Below are 22596 nucleotides of genomic sequence, written 5' to 3'. Positions count from 1 at the left end.
AATTCGAAAATAAAACGTTTTTCGATATCAAATAATAATATATTATAAAATTTTTATGTTTCTTGATTTTTTCAAATGATTTATTTCTTAATAAAAAATATATATATTTTTCAATATATTAAATTATTATAAAAACCGACAGCGCACTTCATAATTTTTAACGAGTCTCGACGTTGCAATTTTAATTACTGACATTTTTTTTTTTTTTTTTTAATATAGCTGTATATGCAAAATATCTTTATTTACAGAACATTGAACAAGAACTTCAATATCTTTAAAATGCATGGTCGAACACAAAGGTTCTTTCCGATTCTCGGCAAGACTACCAGAGCGAAACCAAGTCAAAAGTGAACGATCACAATTCTTTTTTTTTATGTTATTATATTCTTCCAAAATAATTTAAACCTATTTGAATTTCGGCATTACAAAAAAAGGTAAAAAAAGAAAAAAAAAATCGCATTTCAAATCATATGGAAAAAAATCGCATTTTAAATTTTTACAACGGCAACCATGGAAAAAATTTTGTCATTTATTTTCCCCTAAAAGCGAGTACGTGAACAGCGTGTAAAAACTCTTTTGCGCATGCTCTACGCTTACTAATAATGGAAAGTTGTAAACCGGGAATTGGTGGAATTTTTATACAAGAGGAAAGATTTTTAATTAAAAGTTTAACAAATTTGCTTTTATTTTTCTTGCGGTGATAATATTATAAAGAATAGTTCTATTTTTATAATAATTATTCGTGTATTTCTCCCATAAGAAAAAAACCGCATAGCTTAATTATTTAATAAATAAAATTTCTTATTGATCGGTTATGGGTTGTACTATTTAAATATATCTATTATTAAACTGAGACGATTATTAATAAACATTTTTATAAAAAGCTCATTGAGTATGTTCGCTTCCACGTTTCTCCATTCCGAAGCGAAGTTTTACTTCACATTTTCAATACCAGATGGCGCGTTTAGAATTAGGTCGCGGAATTTTTTTTTTTCGTTTAATATAAAAAAATTGCGGAAACTAAAATATAATCCAAAGAGGATAAGACTAATCGGCCAAAAGTAAATTAATTATTGCTAAATCAAAAATAAGGAAAATGAAATAAATCGTGTATTTTTCCAGGTACTTATCGGATGAAAGCCATTAAACTTTGTTCGCGTTCCAATTTTCGGAAAACAGTCGCGATTAAGAGTACTTAATTAGTTTAGGAATGACAAATTAATTGATCTGCTTCAGATACAATTACTATCCGAAAAAATCGATAAAGCAAATCAAATTGTCTAATTACAGTAAAATTACTTCAATTTAAACATATATTAATTTAGAACCGAATATATAAAAAACGATTTAAAAATAGTTTAAATTAAAATTTTTATTTCTGTAAAAATCGTCTTCGGAAAAAATAAATCTCCTTACAAAAAAAAAATTCGTTTAATGAGTAAAATAAATTTTAATTTAGATACAATTTGATTAACTATTAATTTCTAAGTTTACCGTGTCAATCACGAACCATTACGTCACAACGTACGTTAGATTAAACGCCACCTACAACTATTTCCACCAATAACAGTCTATTTTGTTGCTATGGTAACTTTTTTAAAACTCGCAGACGAATGGTGCTGTAATCAGTAGTTTCGCTTCCAAGGACATTTCCGCCAAAATGGCACTTCATCAAGGATAGACGAAACGCTATAGTTTTCTAATTATTAAAATTTAATATTTCATCTAATAAATAATAATCGTAAACACCGTTAATTAAAACCGAAAACATTATCGGTAGAAAATTCGACTCGTTAACGTTTGACAGTTTTAACGGCTGCCGGTCTTCGATCTCTAATAATTCAATTAGAAAAAAATTTTTCCTTAATATAAATAACTTTTCGATTTTTGGATTTCACTTTTTATTGACTTATATTGACATTTATATTACTGATATAAAGAAAGATCAAATGACGAATGAAAGTATAAAAAGTTAGGTTACAGGGAAAAAATCGATAGAACTAAAATAGTGTTTAAAAAAAATCAAATTATTTGAAACTTTTAAACATAATCGGAATTTCTTCCTTCCTTTTTCTTCTTTCCTATGGTTTAGATATTACGAAAGTGTGCATCCGATCGCAATGAAGTACTCGATGCATCTGCTGCTACAAAATAACTCCACTAAGCGCAATTCTATTAATAGAAAAAACAAACGACATCGAAAGAATCGGCAACTCCGCGATAAACCTTAAAATATTATTTATATACCATAAAAAATTATTTTTAAACTCTACTTAATCAATTATTGAACGCGACGTCACTGCTCAAAATGACATCGGAGATAAGATTTCCAAATACTTTTAAAAAACGAATCGCTTCTTTTTTTCCAAATAATTTTATTCCTTTTAATCGTTATTTAGAGAAATTTTATTAAAATGGCAGGTGTTTTCCACAAGAATTCATTTTTAATCAGGTTCTTTTCTTCTCTTTATATATATATATATATATAAATTTTTCCCCTTTCGTTTGAATGCATCGCGTCCTTTGAAAATTGATTTTAAAAATGCATGTAAGCGTTATTGAATCTCTAAAAAAAATGAGACTGAGTATTAATTTATTTTAAAAAATTTGAGGAAAAAAACAATGTTTAAGCGGTGATCTTGCATACTAAGAAATAAAAAAAGAGAGAGAGAGGAAAAAAAGAGGGGAGAAAATCGGTAATTTGCTTTAAACAATTCGATTTAATTTTAGAACTTTTATGTGAATTTAATCGAATTCCTATAATTAAAGACTAAATAAATCTATTGAAAAACAGACTGTGAGACGTTTAAAAATAGTTTCTGAGAAGCGTGATAACATTTTTTGAGGTCGAAATTCTTCCTCGTTCTAATCGAAATTATTAATTTTTTTTATTTAAATTTTTTGGTGATGGATCCACCCAATAGGGTCCTCATTTTTGGGTATTCTTTGTTGTTGCCAGATGGCGTAGACTGACTTTCGCTTGGGAAAATAGCGTTCTAAGACACAAAGCGTTTCGACTGGTTCCTCCAGGAAACTGTAGCAAACTCTCTTTTCTCCTTGGCCGGACATCCGGTAGCATTTATAGCGCTAAGTCCGCCACGGCGGTAACTTTTTTCCTTCTTTTTTTTGACATTTTTTATATCCGAAAGAAAAATATCAATCGATATTCGGAGACGAAGAATTGCAATAAAATCAGAAAAGGGGGCGTTGGAACGGATAAGCAGATTGAAGTCTGCGCTGGAAAAAATCGATAACAGACACCAGGTGACTGGCAGAAGAAACGAAAAAAAAAGAAACAAAAAAAAAATTAAAGAAAAATATCCGTAACCTAAAAAGTAAATAAAAAGTATTCGCAGAATTTAATTTTAAAACACATTATGGTCGAAGTCGCTTTTAAAATGGGAAAGCTGTTTTGCATATTAAATGTTAGAAGTAGAAATTAAAAGTGAGAAGCGATAGTATCGTAACGTTTATTTTTCACTAAAGAAATATTGACTAATTGTTTAATTACATTATTCTTTTAATTTTATTAGTAGCGCGTTTGATTTATATTCGACAGGATTTTTTTTTTTTAACGACGATAGAAACAAGCGATTTGCACAGTTTAAATTAGCAGTAACATACTTTTATAGTTATTTTTATTCTTTCAATTACATTTTCCCCCTAATCTCCATATAAAAGATAAGAAATTTATTCTCCTCGTCGCAAATATCCCGATTATTTTTCCGCTATGTAACGGCTCAAAAATATTCTCTGAGGGAGATTTTTGTATTACTCTATGACCGATTTATATTGGGAAAGAGATTTAGCTAGATCAAACTCATATCTTACGAGTAATGTCTTTTATCTTAAAAATAAAAAACGAATTTAAATCAGATTTAAATTCGTTTTATAAAAGTATATACAGTATATATTTTTGAAGAATATGTTTTATTAATACTTTTATTGATAAAGTTCTTTACGCATTATTAATTTAATAATTATATAATGCGTCAGCAAATAGCTTATTCTATTATTAAATTAAGATTATGGTCAGACAATTGACATTTATTCAACTTATAAAACGAAAAGAACTCGATAATAAATGTTACATTCAATAACTCGAAGAAAATTATTTTAAAAAAAATGATTTTAAAAGGCTTTAAAATTGATTATTCTTAATATTAAAGTTTCCGTAAATTTATTATAATGGCTGGGTTTAGATCATAAAATATCTCTATGTGGTGGGCGGTACTAGTTATGAAAAAATTTAGAAAAAAAAATTCTGAAATGTGTTATAATTAATATCTCAAACGCTCGTCGGATAATAATAAAATTGGGACACTAAATTACTTTGTTTCTATGTCGTAAAAATAATTCTCTTAAAGTCAGTTAAAGTCGGAAGTTTTCCTCTTAGTTCAGTAGAAGTATTTTTGAAACACTTAATAAATAATGCGAATAATTAATTTATTATAATAATATGCATAATTACTACTGTATAAAAATACATATATTTCTACATATTTAATTAAATAGATATAATGAGAAATGTCGAAATTATTACAAAAATATTGTTATTTCTCTATATATATGTATATTTATTATTAACATTTATATCATTATCATTTTCCAATACGAAACCAGCATGACGCGAATGAAAGCATACAGCATATAAAAAAACAATAAAGTAAAAACAGCGAATAAAAAAATATTTAGTTATAGACTTATAAAAATCCGTACTGTGATTTTTCAATATAAGAGAATATTGAAAAAGTAATAAATACATATTTTTCATGCGTATCGAAATTTTAAATGAGAGATTTCGTTGGATTACTTTATTGAATTTGCTTAAGAAGTTCCAAATTCAGAACGTAAAGAGTAGAAGGCTATCCAAAATGTTAAATCTTTGCTATCGACTATTTCTGGGAGACTTGCTTGATGAGCTATTGAAACCATATATGACGAAAAGAGCGGCGCTCACCTGCCAAATATGTTTGATAAAGTATAAGAGCGCTCCATTTGTTCCATGAAGTGTTTCTTCACGAACTTATTACTGCCAAAAAAACGCAGTAAAGCCATTTGCAACAACTGCCAAGTGTACTTTACTCGATATTGTATTCATTTATAATTATAACGTTCGAATATTATCAGAGAAAACTCTCTTTACGGCCTATATTTCTTCCAAGTTCTAACTGAATTTTTAATATAAGCTCATAATCTATTTTTACAGCTATAATACACTACGTTAAATTTATCAATTATTAGTTTAATTAGCGATATAAAATCGGAGATTAAAAATCGATTTATATTTTCTTATCTCAATTAATTGCGGTAGAATAAATTTAATATATGTTTTTTTTTAGATATTCATAACGTATTTTCACGAAGAAAATATAATTTACGTTTGCAATTACGAAACAAATATGCAAATAAATTCACGTTAAGTTCATAAATGTATCAATAAACTACGCGATATTCTGAATCTATCAGAGATGCTGTTAAAGAATTTAGATTAAAAAAAAGGAGGAAAGGCAATTTTTGACTTTAATATTATTTAATATCACTCAACTGGAGGTGGTAACAACAAAACTGATAATAACTACCATTGTTCGACGAAAAGTAAAAAGAATAAGAGTTAACCAAGCTAAAAATAGAGAGAAAACCGAAACTGTGCACGTGACTTCATTGTCGAATCGTTGTCCAATCAGCGAACAAGAATGTGAATAAATTTAATCTACTGCATAGTCACTCGGATCGGTTATTGGAAAATTTTATTACTTAGAATCAAAACTAAAATTTCACTTTAAAACATAGCAAAAAAAAAAAAAAACACACACACACACACAAGCAGAGGGAGAAAAAACATTTAAATTGCAACTCATATAATTTCGCTATTAAAAGTGTGAAACAATTTTAAAAAGAAAATTGCAAAGCTTTTTAAAAATTTTCTTTTTAAACATTTTTAAAAAATGATAGAATTCTTTATAAATGATGTTATTCAAGAACCAAATGAAAATCTTTTTTAAAAAACATAAAAAACAGGATCGTCGATAAAAATGAATTCAAATTATCATTATTTCTATATTAAGAACTATAAAATGTTGATATAAAATGCGCATAAAAGCTATTAAATATGCGGAGAATGCTCTCAAAATTAAAATTAGAGTATATGATAAATGCCGCTCTGTAATTTGTATTCTGATTTTTATTTAGTTTCGCTAGAAATTTGAATTCTAGACGCTTAAACTTTGCAACCAGTTCAACAATCACATTTGAATTTTAAACAAAATAAAAAATAAAATAAAGTTTAAAATTCCTCTTTCTAATATTCACTTTGGAATGAAAAAAATGAGTGAAAAAAAAAGAAGAAATGAAAAGAGAAATTAACATTTTATAAAAATTTGATAGTAATTCGTTAAATAAATTGTGAAAATTATATATATTTTTCAAATAACATTAAATGTAAGCAAAAACAGGACGGAAACCGTAATTCGAAAATACAATTATATTCCAGCAATTACGGTTTGATTCAGTTCTAAATTTGTTTAAAGAGTAGAAATTCGTTTAAACGTAATCCTTTTACCATCCTTAGTTTTCATCAAATGAAGGATAAATATTATTAAATTATCATATTAAATCTCTAAAGTGGATATTAAACTATGACTAAAAGTGAATTAATATTGATGATTCATTATTGTTTGTTGAAAGTGACGAAGTTAAATTGTTAAAAGTTTCTGAGCTTTGAATAGAACTATTCATTATTGTGTAGGAAATTAGTTGAAAGGAAGTGATTCCTTTACGCTTTTACGACAGCTATTTATAAACGTTATTTATTTTATGGCTGTATTTGTCCTTTGATATTAGCCCCTGGATGTTGTCTTCTCCGCTCGACTATCGAATGATCGTAAATCTGACACAATACTTATTGTTGACAAAATCGGTTGAAGAAAATTCCAGTAATAGAATTTTAAGTATGTAACAAATAAATTTCCGTTTATTGAAAATGTAATAAGTACTGTGCATAAAATAATTAGAATGCTAAGATTTCCCCCCCCGCTCGTATGTAGATTTTCGAAATCAATAAAATTACATAAACAGTAACGAATGGAAAAATATGCGATAAAAAAAATAATAATAGCGATAAGATTGGAATAAAGATGGGATAAGTTTATCATTTTTATACAAAATTATTGATCCGTTCAATTTTTTCGTCTCTGTTTAAAAGATTTATGATTGTATATTAAGGAGAAAAAAATATCCTTTTAAACTGAATCGAAGCTGTCATACTGTAGTAAAATCGTTTATTTTTTTTTATTGAAAAAAATCTATAATTAAGCCAATTTTTTCTTAATGTTCATAATGTTTAAAAGAACGTTTTTTGTTTTTATTTTACTTTTTTATTATTTAAAAAGGAGCAGGGATAAAAACACGATCGTAAAGAATGATCAAAGTCATATATCATGACATAACGATTGAATTATAAGTCAACTGATGAGACATCTTATAAATTCATTATTTTCTTTTATATTTATACGAAGTAGAAAACGGTATTCGTAGAAAGTATTCTCGTCTCTAAATATGGTGGAAAAAAAATTTTTAATTTAATAATAAAGTTAACGGGCGAACTTAAAAAGTATTTGAATCATCTGGCACAAATATTTCATTCTAATGAAAAATTAAATGAGAGTTACGAAAAAAGCCGAAATTAATATTTATCGCGTTATGAAAAATAAGAGCATCAAAAAGGAGGAGGGGGAAAAAACTTCCATTTCGAGTTCGTCGTCGATTTAAGGACGACGAACTCAGAAAACAGGTCACGTGACACCTGGCTCGGTACTTCCATCCCCAATGCGTAGGAAATGACGTCACGCAAAGTAATCGCCGATAGTTTAGTAAAAAAAATTTTTTTTTATGGTTGAGTATCTAAATTAATTTTACTCCCGGCAAAATCGCATTATATTTTATCAGCCGATTAATAAATAAAAGTTTAAAGGGAGAAAAAAGAAGAAAACAGAATGTAATTCAAAAGCATTACGCTAGTAATTCGTCTCTACAGTTTAATCATGTATACATTTTAATTCCAAAAAATTTTTCTTCTTCTTTAATCGCATAAATAAATATCGAGTAAATTCGTTTTATTTTCTAAAAACTCCTGACAAAATTCATAAAAGAAAAAACAATATATATAAAAAAATTAGATCAATTTCAATTTTAAACGAAACATAAAACTGTTTTCAATTCCATTCTCCGAAGATTATTATCCGTTGCTTAGCAACTAAGAGTTGTTGATTCCCAATGTCATTTTCTTAGTTTAGAAAAATAAAAATACCATCGCTTGTTTCATAATAAATAGTAAATACTTTAAGAAACTAAATTATTTTCTCTCGAATTTGTATCATTTCGAGAAGTCCGCGTTCGAAGTAAAAATAAAAAAATCGAATTTTTCAACAAACTAAAAATTTATACATTCTAAAACATACATAAGAGCGAAAATAACATATAAAACAGTTTTAAAAATGATGTTTTTAAAACCATTTTCCAAATTTGGCAATAAACCTTGTTAAACTTTCCTATTAGCTCCAACGCCCCCTTCTTTTTTTACAGCACCAAAAAACAAAAAAAAATTTAAATCGAACGGCGAATTTTCTTTCGTTTTATCATTTTTTTTAACTTTCGATTAATCACTGTACTCGGTAGAGATCAATTATAAAATCTATATCGCTCGGTTTGTGAGTAAATAAAACAAAATGGTGGATGATATATCTTTATGTGACGTCACGCGCACATGCTCATTTGTGGCCCGACAGTCCTTGAGAAGTAACGTCGTGTTGTTTACAGCTACGCGTTCGCCAAAGGAAAAGGGGAAGGAAAAGTAAATGAATATCTAACGCGTTTTTATATCTTTCCATCCGCAAATATCTGAATTTTATTAATATTAAAAAAATTTTTCGGATAATAAATTATTATTAAATTTTCAAAATTATCTTTACGTTAATTAAATAAGAAAAACTTTCTCCTCCCTGTAAACGCTTTATTAAAACTATTAAGTTACAGTTTTTGTTTTTTGTTTTTTTAAAATTAAATAAATGTACAGTTTTTAGAATATAAAATTTATTTCTAAATCTGTCAAAAAAGTAAATAAAATTTTTTAAATTAAAATTAATACTCTCATTTACATATTTATTTCTTATATCGAAAAACGGTTACATTAAATTATTCACATTTATTAAATTATCGCAAAGTTAAATCTTGCAATTTAAAAAAAACAATAAAAAATAGTTTTAATAAATTCTTTATAACATTTAAAAAACAAAGTTCAAAGTTTGTTTATTTTTTTTCTTAATAAAAAAATAATAAAATATTTGTTTAAAATTTAATCAAAATTAAAATTTCTAAACGGAATTTTAAAATTAAAACCCAATAAAAAATTTTAAAATTATTATTGTAATAAAAAAAAATAATTAAAAAAATATATAATTAATTACGCGGAAGAAAAAATAAAATAAAATGGTTAAATGAATAGAAATTATTCGAGCGAGGGAAATTAATTTATGGAATTTTTTTACAGAGAAAAACGCATATCTGAAAATATACGTCACGCCTTTAAAAATTATAATGTATATATATATATATATATATAACTTTATACTTACTTTCTTTTTTCTGGCAGGTCTTCCGCGTTTTTCCGGTGGTCTTTCGGCTCCTTCGGGCAAAGGATATTTTCTAGGTCTTCCCGGACCTTTTTTGATTGGTTTAAAGTCCGGTTCTTTCTTAATTTCCATTGTCATGGATTGGATATATTCCCTATGTCTCGCCTTCGACCACTTGGCTGCGTTTCGATAACTGGTATTTCCTTTATAGTCAACTTTGATTACGCGATCTTCAACAATCAACTTATCCAGTTCGGTTTGGACGATTGATGAATTTAAACCGTAATTCCGTTGTAACATGTGACATATCCTATCGAGATCTGGACGAGCTTTTCTCTTTCTTAACTGGTCGATAGTGTTTAGTATTAAATGACCGACCTCATTCTCCATAATCCAATCGACACTAAGCAGATTTATAGACGACTGACGAAACGCGCGAACTGAACAAAAAAAAAGTCCGTGGCTGCGCCGACACACGGCACCACCATCGACTACGAGAAATCGGCCGCTACTTTCCACTTTACGCTTGTCCCAACTGCTTTGAGCATGCGTAATGCTTTGCGAGGAACTGTGGGATTGGTGTAGAGACGCCTTCGTCATCCAAACTCGTAATTGAGAAACTCACACTTCATACGTTTTTATTATTATTATTATTATTATTAATTATTATTTCATTTAAACTTTATAAATAGAATTATATTTTACATTTTAATTCGAACAATTAAAATATTTTAAAATTATGACGTCACGCGTCAGTAGTAATTATAACAACTTTCTAATTTTATTTTTGTCTTTATTAAAGTTTTATTTGTTTTTCCCTATTCGTTATTAACCAGATAAATAATTTTAAATATTAAAAAAAATATATATATATATAAGCTAATTATCTCGTGTAATAAAATTAAATAATTAATCAAATACTTTTTTTCTAATAATGAAGTCATCTCATAAATATATTTGTCATATTATATTACTTAAAATAATTAAAATAATTTGTTATTGTTACATTATTAACAATTTTTAACGTATAATTATAACCTAAAACGTAGATAAATGGCAAGCGGAAAGTTAAAAATAAATTATAAAAACAGAAATAAATAAGATAATTAGAGCTGTCATAAATAAGAAAATAAATTCGGAAGTTATTTATATATAAAGTTTAAATAATTAATTGATTTATTTATTTATTAAGTAGAATTCTTTAAAATAAAACAAGTATTAGGCCTAACTCGTTAAAGTTTTGCATCTACACGCATTGACATTATAGTTTCAAGCGTGGTAATTTGTCTGCGTTACATGAACAATTTCTAAAAACTTAAATTGTGTAATAACTAATGTTAAATATATTCTAGAATAATTTACTATTACTATTACTTTTATTTTTATTATAATTTCTCAGAATATAATGTTAATATTTCAAAAAAAAATATTAAAAATATGAGTAATTTAATATTATATTTTAATACCTGCATTTATTAAATAATTTTTAATATATATTATATTTAATATCTAAATTGAATTACTACATTTATATATTTATTTCATTTAATTAAAAATTTATTCGTTAAAATATATATATATATATATATATATATTGTTTTAAAAATTTGATAAATTTTTTTTGTTTTAAATTTAATTTAAATTTAAAGCCAAGTAGAGTCATTATAAAAATGCAATTTTATCACTTTAATATTTACTTATTAAGATATTTAAGAAATTTTAAAAATGTGGAAGTAATTTTTAATTTTTTTTTAATATTAATATTTCTTGAAAAATAAGCATTTATGTAATACCAAGAATATTTTTTTTAAATGGATTTATTTATTAAAGGTCAACTTATAAATGATTTTTAGATAATTTTTTTTATTTGTTTTATTTCTGCGTCAACAAAATTATCGTTTAATTTATGATTTTTCAACCAGATATTTCCTTCCGTTTATTACGCTATATTATTTATTTATTTATTTAATGTAATGCTAAATTATTATAACAAATTTTCGAAAAGTTTTCTAATATAACTAATTTCAAACGATCGTCGCTCCGATAGCAACAACTCCGATCGCTTGTAACCATGACAACGAGAACTGGAAAGTCACGTGATTCTACCTACACGTGTGCTATCTTTCATTGGATTAAAAAACAAAAAAAAAATCACGAAAAGTAGAATGTAATGCATTTTCTGTTTATACCAGAAAATAAATCGTTTACGTTTGTTTCAATTTCAAAAGTTTTTCTCATTCAATAAAAGTAGAATCTAGATAGTTTGAATTTGTTCCTACTTTATATATATATATATATTCAGAAGAAATAAATCTATTGGGAACTTTTCTCTTTCATAAATGCCGATTTATTTATATTCATTTAAAGAAAAATAAATAAATAAATATATTTTACTTTTTATTTGAATAATTTAAAGGATAAAGTTTGAAAATTTTGTCACAAAAATTATTTAAATTCTAGCAGATTTTATTTAAACTTTCTTATTTAAATTTTAATTAAAAGAAAACTTGAAACAAATATGAAAATTAAATTTTCAAATATTTATTCTCGATAATTATATAAGGTAAATAAATTATTGAATGTTAACACGTGATAGCAACCATCTGTTTTTCTAGCAAATAAACATTTAATTTGTTGATGGAATCATCTATTAATTTTAGCTTAATTTTAAGAAAAATTTAAATATATTAATAAGTAAAGTCTCGGGGAAAAGAATAAATTAAATTCTCGAAAAGCGTCTTCCTCTGGAAGAGGCTCCGGAGGGTGACGAAACGTGAATCAATTATATACTCTATCCTCGGCACGTACAGTATACATATGTGTAAAAATGAGAAAAAAAATTAATTTTTATAACAAGATTTTATAAAATATTTTTTTAAATAAAATTGAACTAAAATTGCATTTAATATTGAATAAATTTCCATTATTTAATAAATTTTTTCATTAACTTAAAGTAAAAAGCATATGCTGCCATCTCGTGATTACAAACACATAATTCTTAATTCAAAAATAATAATAAAAATAGTTTTAATGTTTATATAAAATATAGCTTATTTACAAATTATAAATAATAAAATAAATTTAATTTCAATAAGTTTGTAGCTTACATCGCGTGATAGCATTTGTGTTAGAGAATGGGAATACTGCGTGACGCAACGGGAGAAGTTCGTGGCAGGAAACTGACGTCACAAATTACCAATTGCAATTGTATGAGTGCATTTAAAAAATCTTTTAGAATTAATTTATAAACGGAAAATATTTTCAGTTTTACAGATATTTAATAATACAAAGATATTAATAAATTATTAAAAAATTTGAAAAAATATTTCTTTTAAATTTTTATTTTATAAATATTTAAAATTTTTACGTATGACTTGATTTATTCGATCACGATTTCCTTTAAAAATTAAAACTAAATAATAATATTATTATTATTTAAAATATAAGTAGGAATTTCTTGTATTTATTTTTAAATATGTAATACGTCACGAAAAGAATTTAAAAAAAAAATGTTTTTAAAAAATAAATAAATGATTGTGATGATTCAGAATTGACTATTGCTAATGCCATCTTGTGTCAATGCTCGATAAATATTGAATATTTCATTTTAAAATAATTTTAATATGTTTTTAAATTCTACAGTATAATATTAACACTAAAATGATATAGACTAATTAGAAAAGTGTGTTTAACAATATTATATAATTAAATATTTAAAAAATCTAATATAAATATTGTTATAGTTTTGTATTGTATTGTATTCTACAGGGACATAATTTTAAATAAATATTGATTTAAATATGAGAAATTCGAATACTAGTCCTGATGTTTCTTAAATTTTTATTTTAAATCTTAATAAAAAGAAACATGCAATTAAATACTTTAATAGCAGAATAACTACTGTTAAATTTAAAAATAAACAAAATCAATAGAACAGTCCTGTAAAATGCTATCAGATAAAGCAATCACCATACAAAGAAACCATTTTTATGTAGGCCATATGTTAAAATTCCGGTTAGGTCAACAAAGAAATAATTTTATCTGCGAATTTTTCAATAATTTAAAATCAAGCTATTCGTTGTTCAATGTATAAAAAATTTATAAATATTTGTACTCTATCTTGATATTCAAACCAACCATTTCGAAGTTGTAAAGTGTAGTTGAATCTCTTTCAAAATTTATTTCCTTTTCTTCTAACAATGAGAACAATTTTAAACATTTCAAGGAAGTCTGATTTACTTTTTCGATTTTATGTGATCTTCAAATTGCACTTCCATTTTTATTCTGTCCGTTAAAGCTTTAACCGAGATAAGATTCTATTGTTATCATATTTTCAAACGGGTTTAAAGAAAGAGTAATTTTTAATCCGTTTAGAGAATGCCTGCGGGATATTACAGTTCTAAGAACAAAGTACAGTAGTCTAAACAATATACTGGTAAACAGCTAATATCAGCGTGAGTAATTTACTAATAGATAATAGCAAAAATGTTAGTCATTTATTTATTAAAACCTAGTAATTTGTTTTACGTTATATATATATAAATAAGAGAACACAAGTTAGAAAATTGTTAATAAATATTTTTTAATATTTTGAAGTTTTGTAAATATTGTAAAGGAAAAATTTTAAATATCGATTACACCAAAGTCAGCCAATCTTCATTTATTATAGTATAATCTAATTTGGTAATCAGTTATAAAATATACAGATATAAAAAGTTAAAACTAATACTAAAACTATAGAAGTAATTCAATAACAAACAGGAATTATTTTAATTTTTGGTGGGTCAAAACCATAAAAAAAAGTTAGTAATTCGATAATCTCTACCATTTGTGTAGCTTTTCTAGTTATCTTTGTAATTTAATTATAAGCCTCTCTTAAGCTGTTACATTAGTTGGTTCTTAGAATCTATAATTGTTCAACAGCTTTTTTACACATTTTGTGTTTTAAAAGTAACAATAAGAAACGTTTCTTATTATTAAACTAAATATATATAAAATATTCTTATTTTGATGTGAGAAAAATCAACCTAATTTAAAAGGATTAAAGTGACTGAAGATGATAATATTAATACAGCACCCCAACAAATAAGAAGGTACTATTAAACGATTTTATCATAAATGATTCTATTGTTTAATCTAATTTGCTTAAGCGATATTTTGTATCTACGGTGGAATCCGCTTATTATGATCACTTTGGAACTTGCAACTTTTGATAACATTAAACAGATGATAAAAACTAAATTTATTACAAACGATTATGGTATGAGTGTGTACAATTTATATTTATCACAAATTATATACTTAACACAGCATTACGCATTTTTTTATATGCTACATTTCTTACAAACAATTGTTTTTTAAATGAAGGAGATTATAAAATTAAACTAGAGAAATTATAATAGGAATGTTCATCCCCAAAGGTACACTTCAAGTACAGATCTACAATAAAAGAATATTTCGGTTAGAAATAAGTTTAAAACAAAAAGGTTCATTTAATACGAATTTTCTAAGAATTCCAATCGTTTGTCCTTAAGTGTAATTAAGTGACAAGAATAACCGAAGTTTGAGTATCATGGATTATTTTAAACTAATTTTATATAGAGTGTTTTAGGACCGACTGATTATGTTAACAATAACTGATTGTTAACATTATCCGTGATAATAATAACCTAATTCCGCTGTATAATTTTAAATAATTAAATGGTAGTAAATAACCACATAAGCCCGGTGGCCTTACTGTTATAATTACCAAACATCAATTGTAATAAGGCCAGTATTTACTACTATTTAATAGATTTATAACTATAAAAGTAATTCGATAACAAACAGGCTAAAAGCTTAAATAAGTTTATAAATTTTTAGTTATTTTTTGATTTTTTAAATTTTGTTATAATAACTTTTAAGATTTACTCCGATAAATTTATAACATGTAAACGAATATATATACTGTAAATAAGTTCAAATCGATTTACAGTATTTATGAGCTAAGTTGACATTTTCCTAGACTACGAAACGGATTTCAATGATTAATAAAACAATAAATAGTAAAGTTTATTATTGCTGAATTGAGTAGACTAATACATAGATGAAAATAAAACTTCTTTCACCTTCGTTCTGACGTGTTTGAGATAAATACAAAGTTTTCAATAGAAACCTGAAATTTATGCTATGCTTTTTCTTTCTGTATATTGATTTGAGAGATTATTGCCAAATAAAAAATGTTATATTTTTATCGATTTAAGGATATTTTAGCATTTTTTTTTTCTTTAATCATAGAAACAGGAGCACTTCCTGAAGATTTTCAATGAAAAGTTCGTTGTCTGTAGACATTGCTTTTGCTTATCATTTTCCGAGTGAATGATGTCATCGGATCACTTCAATTGTTCTTTATTAGGAAGAATGCGCAACCAAATCGGAAAAGTTGAACATTGCTCAACTTGACCTTTAATTCACGTCCTTGCAAAAATGCTTTTCCGTTGAAGGATTTTTTCGATTCTTTTCTAAGAAAATTTTCGCTTTATTCTTAATCAGAAATTTAGTATTTAATAACATTATAAACAGCTAAAAACTTTGAATAAGTAATAGATTTTTTTAATAATATCAATTAACGAAATCATTTTACTCGATTCAAGTGTATTTTAGAATTGCATTTATTATTTATATCATTGTAAAGGTTATCCATTTTTGTTTGAAATGGTAATTTTATATTAAAATATATCATAATTACAGAGTCGATATTATCTTTTAATCTTATAAAATATAATTTATAGGTTTTATGTAAATGATAACATTCAAAGATTTTCAATAGAATATTTAGAAAGCCGATGACCTTAAGAGAACAATATTTTGGGATGTTATAATAGGTAATAAAAATTAAGTTTACAATTATAAAAACCGAATATTTAAATATAAAATATTTTTTATTTATAATTATAAACTTTAAATAATAAATATTTATAAATAATTTAGACGCCATTCGGTAGTCGCTTGTAAATAAATCCGCATCTGTGTAGAATTGATATATTTTTAACTAATCATAATACGTTATTTTAAACATAAATAGATTAATATACCACGTGGAGATTGTAATGTTTTAAATTTTCTAAAATTTCTAAATTTTTTACAACAGTTTTGAAAGAAAATATATAATCAAATTGTACTATATTCAATCAAGAGAGTTAAGTCAATAAGTCATAGTCTATTAATAAATATTAGAAAGTTCAAAAAATTTCTCAAACTTTCTAAATGTTAAGAAAAAATAAATAAACAATAAAATTTTGCAAGATTTTGTGTATAATTTGATTCATTATATTTTATTATACTACATCGATTCTATTAAAAAGTCTTAAATTTATGTAATATTTAAAATAAAAAGTTAACATACATAAATTTAATTTAACCCCAGAAGTTATTTTGATTGAATTAAATGTGTTAACACCAGTATAGGTAATATTAATTACATCCATTTTGTCATTACGGGCGCATCTCTATAATACTGTACAATACAGTACAGTACGTAAATATCAGATGTCTCTCTTGTCATCATCCACAACACCTCAAACGATTCATAATAAAGATTTGCTTAAGTCGTCCTATTTTTCAAATTTCGAAAGTAAAATAGCTTTTTTCTCATCATGTTAGCCATCATGAATTGGTACAATTTCAATTTTTACTGCAAGTGACCACAGACGAGCCATTCCAACTAACAATAAACTGAATTACGATCGGATAGTTGCTAAAAGTAGACTTGCTAGTAGTCTACATTTTCCTTGTTCGTACAATATTTGGAAAACGTTACTGTAAAACAACCAATGAGATGTGTATGTTGGACATATGCAATCAATCCATCAACGAATCAAAAACTTCGTTGTAAAGAAGAGCTTTTGGAAGCGTGGTGAGTAGAGAGGAGAAGACGATAAGCTTCTCTTGATAAAGAAAATGAATGGCTCTATTATGGAAAATTAAAGGCATATTATGATAAAATATTAAACGAAGTTTGGAAAATATAACAAAAGAAATGAAAACAGATGGCCAGTACCTCGTACTTTCGATCGAATTTTTTATTTTCTTTTGCGTTTCTTCATTCGCTATAGTTATACTATTCACGTAGCCTGACAGCTTATAACAATAATGTGAGCAGCTAAATATTCCATTGTCCAGGAACGTGCCGTGCTGAACAAATATGTATAGCGTAAACTAGCCTTAATACCATTTCGAGATACTTCGTCTCAAGTTCTTCATCTAGAAACACTAAAGTATTGGAGATGTCATATGAATATAGCATACAATGAGGCATCATAAACGCGTTCGTATCACATGACACCCTGAGCACAAGTGTAGTTTATAAATTTACTTTTGATGATAAACATGGTGTATACATATATAGGTGAAGCTGGTATGCAGTTATACAGTTAGGAAACATAATGAAGTAGTTCGACTGGGAAGGTACTCTTCGGCTATATTCGACATATAAAGTAACATGGATTTAATATCGATCAGGAGCTTTTTACATTAAACTAATTAGTCTAATTAGTTTATTCTATTATTAAATATTAGATAATAATAATATGTTGCGTTTCAGAAAATATTAGCAATTACTGTAATATTAAATAATAGTGTAGCACAAAAATATTAGTTTATTTCATAAGAACATTTATAAATGTTCAAATAAATATAATTAATGAATGTTGGCCAATATTATTGATTTATTGACTCTAATAGTGTTAGTAAAATTATTTTATTAGTTGACTATGGATTGAAAAATGGAAGACTCAGATTTAAGTCAATGAAAGTAGAGTTTTTGTGAGACAAGCAAGCATTTTTAAGCTTAGAATTTCATATTCTTACACGATAGACACGAATTTAAGAAGAAATTCAAATTAATGTTTGTAGCACTAAATCGAATACATCAACGTTTTGTTCATTCTACTGAAAGAAATCATCCATTAATACCACAGCGACAATTAACGGTAACACTGCATTGGCTAATTGGTAACACTGCATTTCTTTTGTGTTGCATATATACATGATATTTCAAAAGCAAATGTGTATAGAATTGTTCACAGAGTTGACTTTCATGAAATTGCAGTTATGCCATTAGATAGCGGGGAAGTCTATATGTTCCTCATTAACATTTGTGTCTCAAGAGAACACGAGCCCGCTTTTGGTGACCGACATGGAAACAATCGCCGTCGATTGCTTTGTTCTTGTGTTTTGTTCATTTTTCGCGCTTATTTTCCGTTAGGTGCACGCAACGCTGTTTTTATTTTTGACTCCTAGGCCTAAATTCCGTTAGGCACTCTCAGTCGTATCAGAGAGCATGGACATTGTCACTTTAATATCGAAAACGAAGTTATGGACTTTCATATTTTTGGATTCTTCATTTCAATTAATGGAAAATGGTAACGTTTTATCAAAATCGGTCCAACAAATTTTGAGAATGAACTCAATTCTAAAAGTCAACAGTTCCCAACTTTTTTTCATTTGCGTACCCCTTAGCAACACATTTTCCCAAGTTTTATTTCTTATTTCTTGGTTTTGCTAAGTTTTATTTCGCGTGTTCCTCAAACAGTGCTTCCTTGGTCAATTATACAGCGATGTAAATTATTGATAAATATAAAAAGATTTTTTTTAAAGCGAAAAATGTTGGAGGAAGGACACAGAAAAATATAACGAGCAATTATTTATTGTGACATCGTCACAATGCCGGGCCGCAATTTTTAATCATATTTTTAATTTATTTCATTTAAAATGTATGCTCTCCATTTCAAATTAGTAGTGGCTTGCCTCTGTACAGTACATCATACTTTTTCTTTAACAATAGAGTCGTGCCGGTCATCTATCCTTTGGAAAAAAAATTTTTGAATTGAAATAATATGGCTTTTGCTTTGAATTGGATATTCTTATATAGTTAATCGGGGCCTCTTACCTCTAAGGTTTCCATATTTCATCTATCTAAATCCATTCTCGAGATTAAAGAAAAACGGACGGACGGACGGACGACAGTAGGAATTTACAGGTCTACAAGTTTTTCAAATTGCAGCGCAATAAAAATATAATAATATTTTTATTTAAAACTAAGCATAGAGTGCCATGACGTCGCCAAAGGCCTCAACGCAGAATCCGCGTATTCTTACAGAAGGCCTACATCCGACATTAGTAATTTTTTTGTTTTTTTACTACTACTAAAGCCCCAAGAACGTACCCCCCGGTTAGGAATCGCTGATATAAGCCCATAGAAGGCTTGCTAGCGACCATGGAACATCGCACGATAAAGTAGCGAAATTCGTGCGATATCGCTTTGCCGCGCTCGCACTAAGACCTTATATCGGAAACGAAGTCAAGGAAACCCATTTTTATTACAATTTCGGATTTTTCATTGCAACTAATGAATGGTAAAGTTTAATCAAAATCGATCGAACAGATTTTGAGAATGAACACATAGAAGAGGCTTCACTAACGCTCGGCCTCAATTACGCTTTTATGAGGTCCAGCATTGAAATTTTATTATGTACTGTACTGTACATGCAAATTGGCCAGATAGCATTAGCGATGAAAGAGTGGTGAGAAACAGCACATTGAATGTGAGAGAGGCTAGCGATTGTATTATTTCTTTATAATATTGTGATTACTGTATATTATTCATAACTGATAATATTAGCGAAATAATTTATGAGTCAGTTTGAAATGTTTATGAAATAGAATTAACCCAACTTATATTATTATTTTATGAAACTAATATTATTAACTAATAGTATTAGTTACTTTCATGAAACAGAACTCTGAACTCTAAAAGTTGTTGCAAATGAAATCAAACAAAAAAAAAAAAAAAACATTTTTTAAAAAAAGGGAAATATTGTAAAGAATATCTATTACAAAGGAAAATTAGAAAAAAAGATGAATTTAGTATGTAATGACATTAATGTTGTAATAAGTACAATTATAATACTGCAATTTCTGTTTTCAGGTGAAGGTTCCTATTTCAGGATAGGCCTAAATTGATCTATGACAAAAAAGGCTTTCAGGTAAAAAAAAAAAAAAAAAAAAAACAATTTAAAAATCTGTTATGAAAAATTGACGTTTTATTTTTAAGCATAGTTTTGTCAATAAATTCGATTAATTTATCAATGTAATTAAATATATACAGTATTTAGAATTTTCTTCGGTTTGATTAATGGATGAAAATAGTCAATAGCAAGAAGAGCCTTGTTCGAAGTATGCTATGTATTATCACACCTTTAGACAGTCACTTTCTGATCCTCATTACTTGTTAAAAAGATTTTGTTATGTGCTGTTTTATTTGCCAATGTTACTGTATATTTAAAAACAAGGGATATCATCCCCTACTAGTGGCGCCATCTGTTATTTATATGTTTCGATATATTTGAATTTTTCGAATGATTAATCATCCGTGTTAAACCAAATTTTATATTTGTTTAAAGGAAATATTTACATCTGTATTAAATCGTAGCGATTAATCGAATGAATTTTTGTCACTAGACACAACTCAGAATGAATCACATTGATTAGAACGTTAGTCTTATCGTACGGTACATGAACGATAATTTCTTTATTGATACGCTATATTGTGCAAAACTTGTTATTGTTCTCAAATATATGGTGATTTTATTTTTTAATATAATTTATAAAAAGAAGAAGGATGTTGAGATTATAATGTACAGAGCAATGTTGTTAATTTTTAATGTTATAAATACCGACATGCAATCTCTCAGACAGTATGAATAATATATTGCATTAAGCATAGACTGCCATATGTCAGGAATTAGACTGGACAGTCCAGGATTGATATACTGTAGTTATTCGGATTTCAAAATTGTCATCAGTAAGGAACTCGTTTGAGGCGGCATAATTATGTGCTTTCGGTATTTAATGGTGCTACATAAGGCACCTGTGAAATAACCTGTTTTCTCTATTGACGGCTGAAAAGCCGCCATAGATGGAAACATTTAGGGAATATTAAGAAGTATTTGAATCCTGTAGAATTATGTGCACCATTCTATCCCCGTTGACGTCAACTGTAGAATCTGTGTACTAATTGTAACTAAAAGAAATTGTGCTCTGAAAATTTGTAAAAAAAAAAAAAAAAAAAAAAAAGCACGACACTTCAATATATACCACTCGGTTTCCGTGTCTACGATTTGCTCATAAGTTTGATGGAAAACCTAATAAGGCAACATATATACAATTCTATTTCTTATAATTGCCGTCATTATAATGTTTGTCATTATATATGGCAAACATTATACGCTGCAATAACAAATCTAATAATAATATTCTAGATAATATATCATTGACTTGGAATAATCTTTATAGTATTTGGATTAAGTCCTGATGCTAATCCATATTTAAATAGGCTACAAATATTGAATGAAGCTGTTATTCAGAAATTGTTTTTTTTTCCGAAAATTAGATTCATGCTCATTGTTTGGGTTAGGAGTAATTTGAATATAACAGAAGAATTATTAAAAACTATCTCATATATGTGGTCAGTCTTTCCCATAAATGGGAAAGTAGAAAAGTTACTTATATTTACACACAATATTGAAGTTTGTTTATACAGTATATAATGGAGATTCGTAATTATCTAGCAAAGTAATTTGAAACGATCGGGTAATTTAAGTAATAAGTGCTTCTACAATAGAATTTTCGTCGTTTAATTAATTATATAAGCTATGTGTTATAAATTCTGCTTTTTATTTGTTACTCTGTTTTTAAAACTGAATTCTATTTTGTTATCAGATGTGCAATAGTTTATTTTAAATACAATAATTTTTATCGCCGTAGTACGGCATCTTATTTCTTGCAAAGAACTATTATCAATCATTTCCTTATGGTGTTTTTGTGTATATTGCTTTTATTTCAAAATTTCTCCAGTTTTATTTTTTGAAGATCTTTTTATAATCCGTAAAAGACTCTCGAGAAGTACTGTATTTTAAATTTAATCTGA

General features: G+C 26.7%; 2 protein-coding genes across 2 annotated transcripts in view; both read right to left on the bottom strand.

The window, feature by feature from the left end:
* LOC136982664 (zinc finger protein ubi-d4-like) overlaps positions 1 to 10166 on the bottom strand; it is a 54862-nt gene extending 44696 nt beyond the window's left edge. Inside the window, exon 1 of the mRNA XM_067279227.1 lies at positions 9633 to 10166. Within this exon, the coding sequence (XP_067135328.1) occupies positions 9633 to 10019 (387 nt within the window). The 5' untranslated portion in view covers positions 10020 to 10166. The remainder of the gene's footprint in view (positions 1 to 9632) is intronic.
* Positions 1 to 22596, bottom strand: part of LOC136982671 (calcyphosin-like protein) — a 160302-nt gene that overhangs the window by 124063 nt on the left and 13643 nt on the right. The gene's annotated exons all lie outside the window — the stretch shown is intronic.

Source organism: Centruroides vittatus, unplaced genomic scaffold (genome assembly GCF_030686945.1).
Source record: "Centruroides vittatus isolate TY-2023 unplaced genomic scaffold, ASM3068694v2 contig_862, whole genome shotgun sequence".
NCBI lineage: Eukaryota > Metazoa > Arthropoda > Arachnida > Scorpiones > Buthidae > Centruroides > Centruroides vittatus.
This window is presented reverse-complemented; position numbering and strand designations above follow the sequence as displayed.